Source organism: Temnothorax curvispinosus, unplaced genomic scaffold (assembly GCF_003070985.1).
Source record: "Temnothorax curvispinosus isolate PA1 unplaced genomic scaffold, ASM307098v1 QBEX01002996.1, whole genome shotgun sequence".
Classification (NCBI taxonomy): Eukaryota; Metazoa; Arthropoda; class Insecta; order Hymenoptera; family Formicidae; genus Temnothorax; species Temnothorax curvispinosus.
Genome location: NW_020212776.1, coordinates 163,466 through 174,526, shown reverse-complemented (window position 1 = coordinate 174,526; position 11,061 = coordinate 163,466). Strand labels below are relative to the sequence as shown.

Sequence of the window (11,061 nt, the reverse complement as noted above, 5' to 3'; positions counted from 1 at the left end):
GGAGAGAATTCAACGAGAAATACACGCGGTCCTTCGATAATTCCCGCAATCTATATTTCCGTGAGTAGCAGAGTAATGGCGAGCGTTGAGATGATAATTGCAACCTCAATCCAAGTTAATCAGAGTTCTTCGAAACGATAACGATTATCTTCTCCGATACAAGCGTGTATTCGAACTGTATGCGTTACGGTACACCTTTTACGTTGTCGATGCGACACGGTGGCATTTAGATTCGTCGTTCGCGTGACACGCTTATGACACCGTTAGCCATCAGCCGTCAGCGAGCGAGCGCGGCGTGCCCGAACAAACGAACGAACGAATGAACGACAAACGTGCGCGGCACACACGGCGACGAGGAAAAGCCAGTGGAACCGGCTTATCGAGATGTTATGTACAGCGCGAATGCGTGTTAAAATACGCGACACGCGCGGCTCATTGCGAGCGCGTGCTCGTCCTCGGCCTGATCTGCACCGATGTTTTATTAACGAGACGGGTGAAACTCGGCCGGGGAAACCCATGTTCAAATGCTAAGCGAGCGCCAAAGTAAATACCAATATCAAGCTTTCTACGAAGAAATGTTACAGTTGCTAAAAACCCGATTTTCAGAAATCGAGAGTAAGAAAAGAGAAAAGGATCGTGTCAAATAATGCGAGTGACGAGAAGAAATTGCGCACTCCAGTTGCTGGATCTGCCTGGTTTCCCATCTTTTGCGTGAACGCGCGCTGCGCGCAACACTCAGTCGCAAAATTCAATAATCATGCTTTAAAAAGTGGTACAATGCCGACGTCGCGAGAGGCTGCAGAAACGAGAGAGCTCGCGTCATCTCGTGCGATCGTATATTCCATTCCTGGAATTTTCAATCTTGTTCTCTTCGGCATGTAACTCATACACGCGTGCACACATATATACATGTACACACACACACACACGCATCCCGGCACTTGTCTTTTATTTATGATCGACGCACCTGCTCGTACTCTTTCCCTTTCTCGCTTTTACTCTCGTCGTTGCGTCGTTATGCATGCAAACGACACCGAATCGCGAATTTGTGATGACAACATTGACAAACTTGCCAAAATTTCAGTCGGCAAACGCAACGAATCAAATGCAAGAGATTGAGTTTTCAAATAAGAGAAAGGCTCATAGAAACATGTGAACATGTAAACATGATCTCGATACATCTAATTGTAGGTCAAATTAATATTAATATGATTAATCTGAGAAACCGACTTAGAAACTTCTTAAGTTATCCAAAATTCTATGTGAGGAAAAGCATTGCGCATTGTATAAATATTATTACTAGTTTATTATTGATATAATTAATAAAAAAAATCGCGAGTTGCAAACTGTATGGAAAAATGTTGAAAATTTAAAGAATAAACAAATTTATCTCTGAAATATTAATAAAGAATTTAACAAAAAAGCTATAGAAAAGAAAAAAGAAAATTTCTTGTCAGAGTAGAATGTATGCAATATTAAAATCTTCTGAATTTTAGAATTTATTTCCGTGCAGTGGTATCAATATGCACCTGGGGAATGTTATAACCGGAAACATATATGAATAGCTACGTTCGAGTAAATTTCCAATACGTCTTCCGCAACGCGCTACTGCACATTGCCGTGAAATTTCGTTCCGGCAGAAATTAGTTTCGTTCTGGGTTTAAAGGTAGGCGGCACTCTCTAAATGGCGTACCTCCGGGGCATGACCTATTTCGAAGCTCGTTGGCAAACCAGTTACGCCTGCTAATCATTATTGCATACTTAACTTTCGTTGTGCGACGACGGTATAGTGCCCTTGGCACTTTGAGTTGAAAAAAATCGCGACTCTCGCGCCGTCTTGACATTAATGAAAAAATAATATCAACATTAACTCTATTTTACGCCTCAGCGAAATCAATTATCAATTATCGAACTCAATCGTCAAACGTTTTATCAAAACGGATATGGCCATGTGCATTTCGCGTCTTTCTAATTTGTCGTTAACTGATATTGAGGGTTAAAAACAAATCTGACGGTACATCGACAGTTCCATGTTTGCACAAAGCGACGAATATTTCGCACGAATCTCGGGACCGAATACGAGCAATCACGCGCTCGCCAAAAGTCCTGACAAACTCTCTTTATGGGGACACGTCCCCGGTAAGAAAGTTTTTCGCGAGCCTCCGAATCTGTATTTACCTTCGGCGCGCACCAGGGATTATTTATTTTTCCCCGGTGGTTACACAGCACCGGCAACGAGGGTTGGCGCCTCCGCTATTTCGCCGACCGGCGGCGAATGCACCGTCGTCGAATCGTTACGTATTCCGCGTCGCGCGTCTCGTGCACGGAATTGCGAGTTGGCCCGGTTTCGCAAAAGAACATTCGGCGAACTTTGATAATCACTCGAAATTTCTCTCGCACCAACCTTACGTTCTATTTTAAAGGATCAAATATAGGAGTGCCACAGAAGAATCGGATGTTCTGCGCATTTGTGGATTCTTGGACCAATTTATTGATCTCGAACGAAAATCAGGCTAACATTTCTAATCGTGAGTGATGAAAAATAAACAGTTTTCTTTAGAAAAATTAAGTTCCGAGAATAAATAAAGAAAATTTATTTATTTAATGTTTAATCAAGTTCTTGACTAAAGAAAAATCAATTTCAAAGTTATTGGAAAAGTTCGCACCTAGACAATGTAAAAAATTGAAAATATCCGAAGTGCTCCGTGTAATTTTTTAAACTCTACAGCCCGAGGACGCGCGAGTTCAAAAGGCCTAATTTATTCCTTGCTCTGTATATTTTGAAATTTCACTCCCCTTCGTGCGTTACATTGCACCTTTGATGTTCGCCGAGCTCTCTCGCAACTGGAATTAACCATCAATTAATCAACAAGAGCGCACGTCGACAACGCTAATATAAAATTATTTGTCACACCGGCCGTGTGTGTGTGTGGGATAACAGTGTGTGATAAATTCATACGCCGCGAACGGAATGATTTGTTAATGGACATATCAGCCTCGGGGCATTGCAGTCTCCGCTAGCAGCAACTGCAGTTGCTGCAGCAGTCGCAACGTTTTGCTCGTTTGTTCCGTCACGCTTGCAGGCACGACGAGAAACGGACACCGCGTACGACACTGCGACTCTCCGGCGTGCTATGTAATATTGTTTGCGTAGATCTTGTAGAAGGCTAGCGGAGCACGCTGACGCGATCACGACGAGAAAACATCCTCGAGATGACTTACAGATTTTACCAGTACACCAAAAACTTGCGACCTGCGCGAGTGGCTACCGTATTGGGTACAAAAATACGCTTCTATAGATATCTTACGCACAACACGAGCGTCTCAAAGCCAGAACGACCAAAGTCGCGTTTATTTAACTCTCTGCGGCTCGGAAGCTCGATGGAAAGGTCTATATACAGATATGAGAACTTGGGTCTCTCTTTTATCCCAAAGTCTTGGAACGACATTGATTGTTCTGGTTTCGTGACATGTCAATATACATTCTAAATGTCATTTATATCAAAGGGTATCGACCTAAACTTAATCTGGAGAATCGCGAGCGGTTACGATCGCATAGTTGCAAAACGTACTTTCGATTGTTATAGTAAATTATCTCCTATCAAGCGAGGTCTTGATTGAACTGGCACCATTTACTTAAAGACGCCGTTCTTTTATTAAAAAGTTTTAAATATAATTACGAGCGTTTCTTATAATTTACGAGTCACCGAGAATATATTTTTTTCTTGTTCGTCTTGTCGAGAGTTCTTTGTCCGAGTAAGGATTAACGCGATAAGAACACACTTAAAGGCAGCGTGTTGGTCTTCAGTGCATAGTCCACGTCCGGAATGTCTAATCTATCACTTTCCACGTAATCTAAGTAGATAAATGAGATGACTGACAGAAAAATACGTACCTAATCAAGAAAAAAAGTTCTTCAGAGCTACGTACTGCGTAAACTAATATGAAATATGATCAATATTCGTAGCGTAGAAAATTATTGATTATGATTAATATTTATTAAGTGATATGTAACTGTTATCTACTATTGCTTACGGTTTAACGTGTTAGATATAGTGATAGTTTAAACATTCTACACGTAAACTATTATTTTACTGAAGAATATAAAATATTTATATATTTCTAATTAAAAAATTATCTACAATGTACAGTCATTCGCAGAAAATTGAAAAAAGAGTCTTACTTCCACGATTACGAGAGAATATTCTCGTAGTCTTCCTTCTCTTTGGTATTTTTACTGAAATAACATTTCGTTTAATTTTAGGTTCAAACATATTAGAAAAATGTGCCACGTAAAATTCCTGTTTGCTAATCTGTCGTGAAAATTAATTTGATTATCACTCGCTACGTTCGTGTCTGATATTCAATAGCTCGATTTAAATATATGCATATATAATAATGTCTCTTGTCTTTTTCAACGTTCTGCTTTATGGCTATTCGAATTTTCTCTCGCTCTCCTGGAAAATAGGTGATACCTTAATTACTGCCTTTCGTAACGAGCCGCCGACGATTTATCGACGGTAGTCCAGGATCGAGTAATCATCGATCTTGGCTCGAGGCGACGTGGATCGGGTGATGTGGGTTACAGCCGACGAACGCAAAGCGAGACGAGGCAAGTGGTGAAATCAAGGCCCGCACAAAAGCCGCCGTGTGCTCGAGCCACAGCAAATAACATGCAAGATACGACTCGATGTGCACACTACCGGGGACAATAATTATCAGTAAACTTTATAACGAATTTGGACATAGTACTCCGTTGTGAGTTTCTGCCGGAATCGACTTCGTCCCAATATCGACATCGACATCCTCATTTATCGTGAACGACGAACGATTAATGGCAGATCGCGTGAGCGATTCTCTCTTTCTCTCACTTTCACGTTTACGAACGCTCAGATCGTCGGCTTAATTACACGACTTTCATGATATACGGTACGATAACATTTATTTTAGGATGACACGAAGAGATTTTATCACTGTTTCGATAATTTATCACTCTAGCATGATTCCAATGCTGTTTGAATCTATAATTATCTATTATGGTATCTTTGACTATTGGAAAATGTTATCTATGAAATAATAATGGCAAGACAAGGTGTGATTTTATAAATAAAAATTTCATAATTTTCGAAGATAATTTTAAAGGTATGAATTTTTATGAGATTTTAAAGTTTACTGTGAAGATAATTCTAATCATTAATGCATATGATATAAATCTTATCTATTCATGCGAATAAGAAATCTTGATATCACTTTGATATGCATATACGCGTTCTAATACTGAAATCAAAGGGTATATTTCCGAAAATATCTTTCTCGACTATTCTTATGAAGGCACTTGGATTATTGCTACGTTTAATAAATCAGACATTAAATCGAACCTTAAAACACTGCAGTCAATATTCCACTTTTTCGTTTCGCAGTTGGAATATCTTTTGCGCGTAATGGAACTTTATATACTCCCGAAATTCATTCTCAAGCTGTCTCCTTAGCATATTTGATGTATATTTCATAATTCTATAAACCGAAGCAACGTTACACCGTGCGATATATTTCAGCGATTCTATCTGTCGAAGATATCGAGAGAAAATCTTGGAAAATCTTTTATTAAAAATATTCTATATAGGACCATCTTCTCGGCACGTCTCGCGAACACGCTCGCAATGAAAATAATTTTTTTTTACGATTAAGTAATATCATAGTGAACTATACACAGCTAGCACTTTTACGAGAAGACGTTCTCGTCCTTCGTCAGTCCCGAAGTCGTCCAGCAACGTAACGTGCATCGCTGATGGACGACAGCAACTCGCGCAAACGTTTAGGCTCGTCTCAAGCGCGACATGAGCGCATCTTTCGTGGCACTGACATAATATACAACGCACGCCAAGATGTCACGCATTCCATCCGTGTAACGGCCAGCCGTTCGTAGAATCGTGACAGCGAGCCCTCCGTTCTTCGCAATTGGAACGACCCTGAACTCCTCCTCCATCGTCCAGCACTGACGACTTTCACCGCCACTTCGAGAGACCTCGAAGCCGGCCGGCCCGACCGACCGAAAACGCCCGATCGCCTCTTGAGTTCTCATCGTCGACCCGAGAAACGTCCGTCCGATCCTCGTACTCAATCTCCAAGGACGCGAAACGTGAACTTGACACGTTCTTGTCACGGCAATTTTCTCTATGGCCTTCTCGATGGTTTCCCAGGTTGAAATGGTCTTCGAAAGCGCTCTCGTTGCTCATGGTTAATGAAGAGATATAACCAAACCGGCCATTAACAATGCATTAAGTGACCAAGGGAAGTAATGTTGCAACAATAATCGCTAGATATATTTTTGATGATTATGGGGACCACTGGTGTGATAATTGGCAGGTCTGTAAGGTCCGATGAGTATATATTCGTGATCGAAAGTGTACCGACCATTGTGATATCCCCATGGGAACATTTTAACCGTGGTTTCCAGTCTTCTTGTTCTATATAATTATCTTTATTTATATTGGACCAAGTCGTCGGAATTCAAAAGGATCATCGATACATCTTTCTCAAAAATCTATTATATCGAGATTAATGATTGCTCTTCAAACGTTACCGTTTGAATCTAATGGATCGATCGCAATATTCGAAACGATCTCCTTTAATCCTCTCCACGGCAAGCAACGTACGGCCCGTAAGTATCCTTCTTCATTTCTTTTGCCGATCCCCTTTCCCGACCGCAAGTCGATGACTAGTTTTAGATAAATCCGCATCAGAGCTCGGTGACTTCAATAAAATCCAATTGGTGCCGAGCGAATTCCCTTTCCGTCCTTCCATGATGAAAATCTACGACGTCGCAGCAGCCTGCTGGCTTTAAGTCACACTTCGCACATCACGGCAATGTCCTGTACCATTTCTCTCTTTCTCTTCCTCTCTCGCACAAATTTAAATCGATCACCTCGGTCGAGCGACTACCGGAAAATATCTAACGCGACCAAGTTTCGGGAGTCGACTCCGATCACACGCGAAGCTGATGGACGACGGTGGTTTTCTACTACGCGACGATGTCCATGTCGGACGAGGAATTCGATGTGGTCACCGCCAGGCTGCCGAGGGTGTCCTCGTCGGCTAAGCCGTGGTGACAGCCCGTCGCAGGTGGGCTCAATGGTGGCAGGTGCGGCGACGATAGCATCGGGTCGCCGCCATGCACCGGACCGCCGGTGTCGTCCTCCATGAGGTCCTCGAAATGCGACATGCTCAGACTCGTCGCCTCTTCCGTCACCGCCAGATCCGGTATCTACGGCAGAAAAACATCCGACGTCCTGTAAAACGAGCCGTCCTCGAGCGTGAACTCGGACTCAGTCGGGCCTGGACTCGGATGGGATGCGAGGCGTGACGGGAGAGGTGAGAGTTCGATGAGTATTTCCGGATGCGAGTTCTGCTATGAAAGTAGGAACGGATACGTTGGAAATCCTTTAGAAAAATAAGGAATGTGTTTGGATTGTCAATCTTCCATGAAAGTAGGACTGGACGTACCGGCGAAGTCGTTGCGATTAAAAGCAGGAATGGATATGCGCGTTCATATATGATAATGTTCATCGGTGGTTAATTATGTACGGTGCGAAAGCCGAATTTACATGTATACAAGAAATATTGAACGTTTATTGCTAATTACATTGCACATATAATAGGATATGATGAGACTCGTGGCAAAATGTGCAATAAAGAATGTAGAAAGTGTTAATTGAAAAGCTGTTAGATGGTCTTCAAAGACGGAAAAAGTTTTCATATTATTAAACAATCAATTTTAAAAATATTGTAAAACGTCTAATAGATAAAAAAAAATTAAGTACAGATGTACTTTTCAAAAACAAAATACAATAATAAAAAGAATTCGAAAAAGTGAAATAAATCACTTCCTTTTGATTAAAAAAAAAAAAACTAAATATTTGGCATTATCAGGATTTAAACGTCTTCGTTATCCCAGTACACATTATCGGAGTAAGCTGATTGAAGCTGTTTCTCTACCTGGCGCAATTAACTCTAGTAACTTTGTGAAGTCACAGACGGGTCGGCTTACCAGAACCGGAATTAATTTCCAATCGCATTTCAGGCGCAAAGGACTGTGATCCAATTTGCCTGCCGTTATATTACCGATGCAACTAATTCGTCGGATTACTTGCCGGTCTTCGCTACGCCGAATTTATATGAATTACGTACGACGAGGTTCGCTCGTGTTACACCATATGTACATCACAAATGAAAGGAATTGCAGAACAAGCCGCGAGTACAGCACAAACATTTTCTAAAGATTTCTATAAATTTGTAATTCGTCAGAGAATAATATGAGGCATAATTTTGCAGGAAGAAAAACCGTATATGATTTTTATTGATTAATAATAAAGATCTCTCTGGTTTGGCTCCCACGATTTCATATTTGACACAATATTTTGCGAATTGCGAATGCATGCACTTTTTTACATAACCGCTGCGTACTTGGACAACGCGGAGGGCGTTTAAATTTGCATGAAAAATGCCACGGCGCGGCGTGCCGTTGCGCAACGCGCGGTTTCTGACGTTACAGCTCATTCGGCGATTATCCTTTGTCCCGACGTCGCGTCGGAGTAACGCAGCATGTTCTTCTCGCGAAAATATACGCGCCGAGATGCGAGATAAAAGGTATAAGTCTCGCGTGAGGTAGCACGTACGATAAGAGGCAGACGGGCGATAAGGACTGCGCCGCTCCGCGGACGTACGCACGATGCCGGTGGTAAAGGTAAATATTTTGCACGACATTCAGGCGCGTGCGGATTTAACGTGTGCAATTACGTTTGCAATTATGCAATCTCGGAACGAACATTGCGCAAATCCTTCGCGCATAGCGCCTTTTCTAGCAGACATCGCGAAATAAAAGGCACTTTTTGCAAACTGTAACGTTTCGTTGAAACATAAAAAAAACAAACTGAGCAAAAAGCTTAAATATAAGGTAATAGTTCGAATAGAGGTGATATATAAGCAGACTTAGTAAATCAAACACATAGATAATTCACGAATAAATTCATTGTCTGACCGATCAGTGATATCACCATTGACTCTTAGAGACAATCTCTTCCGTTATAAAGACTATATCCTATGTATTTTTATTTCTTTTTAATATTTATTTCGCCCTTGCCTTTTTTCTAAAAATAATTCATCGTTATCTGGGGCGCATTTGTACGACATCATTTACATTTCACGTAAGATAAATCGAGGGACGAAATTAACGTTAAGCAAACCGGCGGTTAAGTGTCGCAGTAAAATTCTTCATGCAATACACGAGACAGTTCCCTCGTCTCGGTAGGAACTCGTCGCGCAAATCGCGGAGCGGGACGTTATCAATGTTTAAATTTCTCTAACCGCGAGGAAGCTGCTTGTCAGACTACTTACGTTCCGACGGAACTTTATCTGGAACAATAATTCAACTGATCCCTCTCTCGGTACGTCATCTCGCGTCTCTTTCGTTATCTCGCGCGTAGCAGCGCGACTCCGAATATTTCCAAAAAAACGCGACGAATAGACATAAATTATAACGTCAATGCACACAACAATCGTCTTTTTCACATGCCGTCATATATAAGACAAGCAGAATTTTTATTTTGAGTTCGCCGAAGGAACTCGAAATGCGATATTAGACAAAATTAGAACAGTCATATAAACAGAAATAAATAAAGACAGAAATTAAAAGCATCACGTTCGGCTTTTTTATGTATCTTATAAACTATTCGAGATGTCTATATCAAAGAATTTATAATAATTAATCGTGCCAGGAACATGTAAAGATAACTACTTTTCATAATTTCTGCATATAATAGTCATCTCTTCAACGCTTCATCATTAAAAGTTTTGCGGGTATGAGCGGACGTCAGTTACGTCACTGTTGGATACGTACGGATGTAATAAAAATGTTAATAATCTCTCTGCTTCTCTGTCTATATCCCCTTGGCAATGCGGCCTCTTTAAGAGGCCCAAATCTGTCGTCGTCGTCGAAGCGCGGCACCGTCGTTATCGGAACTTGAAGAGTTCTTAATCGTATCACGAAGCCGCGCACGTCAAATCTCGCATGTACGTACGTGCGCGACCTTATCTGGCCTACTAATTCAACAGTAACTTTTGCCGCTCATCTTACGAGATATCTCCGTCATCGGGCGTCATAAAGAGCGACGACGACGACCACCAGCGCCGACGGCTATCTCCCGGAGATCCGCTCCTCGAAATTAGGGAGCGAAATCGTAAGGAGGAGTAAAACGAACGATAGCGATTTGCACGACCAGACCACGATAAGCTGCAATTCATTAGCTGCAATAATCCGCTGCCGATATAGAATTACCAGATGGGGAAGTCAGTTGCTATGTACATTTAAAAAATTAACACTTTGAATAATAACGAATAATGAAAAATAATATAGTCCTTTTTCATACGGAAATTATGACTTCGCAATTATTATAATGGTTAAAATAAAATAATTTAATTAAATTAAAAATAATTATTATAAAAAAATCCGACTCTTTGCTGGAATTATTGCGATTATTATAACTAAAACTGTAAAATATGTGTGTTAAAATTGAAAATTTGCATAATGCTCGTGTGAAAGGCTGCAAATTGTCATGTTCGATTCCATTTGAGAATTTCGAAAGATGTCTACAAGACTCATGGTGTCGCGGTCCCGCAATCGCTTAGTCATCAGGAGATCGAACGGCGCTTGAGAGGTCGTCATCGAATGAAAGTCGCTCGAGGCACGGCGAGAAACGATACATCAATTGTACGTAAATGAGAAAATATTTCTCATTATGCAAACACGAACGGCTTCGGATCGATCCCTGGTTGCGTAATAAAACCGTTACTGCCACTGTCAAAAAACGCCCACCGCTCTCGTGTACGAGTAACGATAAATAGGTACGTGAAGGAAAGATCGCGGGCGAATGAACGTGCGAGTAAGCAAACAGTTATTTGCCTCCGTTTGCCTCCGTCTCTTTTACTCCCTCAGAACAGATGCGCGCATTATGAAACTAATCTGCCAAACGAGCGGAAGGTTTAAGTATTCGGATCAAGGATCGG

At 41.4% G+C, this 11,061-nt stretch overlaps 1 protein-coding gene across 2 annotated transcripts in view; it reads right to left on the bottom strand.

Moving 5' to 3' along the window:
- Positions 1-1,430: 1,430 nt before the first annotated feature.
- The window catches only part of LOC112452167 (transcription factor EC), a 68,153-nt gene continuing 58,522 nt past the window's right edge, over positions 1,431-11,061 (bottom strand). For both annotated transcript variants that reach the window (XM_025012257.1, XM_025012256.1), the window contains exon 7: positions 1,431-7,264. In XM_025012257.1, coding sequence (XP_024868025.1) covers positions 7,022-7,264 — 243 coding nt within the window. In that variant the 3' untranslated portion in view covers positions 1,431-7,021. The remainder of the gene's footprint in view (positions 7,265-11,061) is intronic.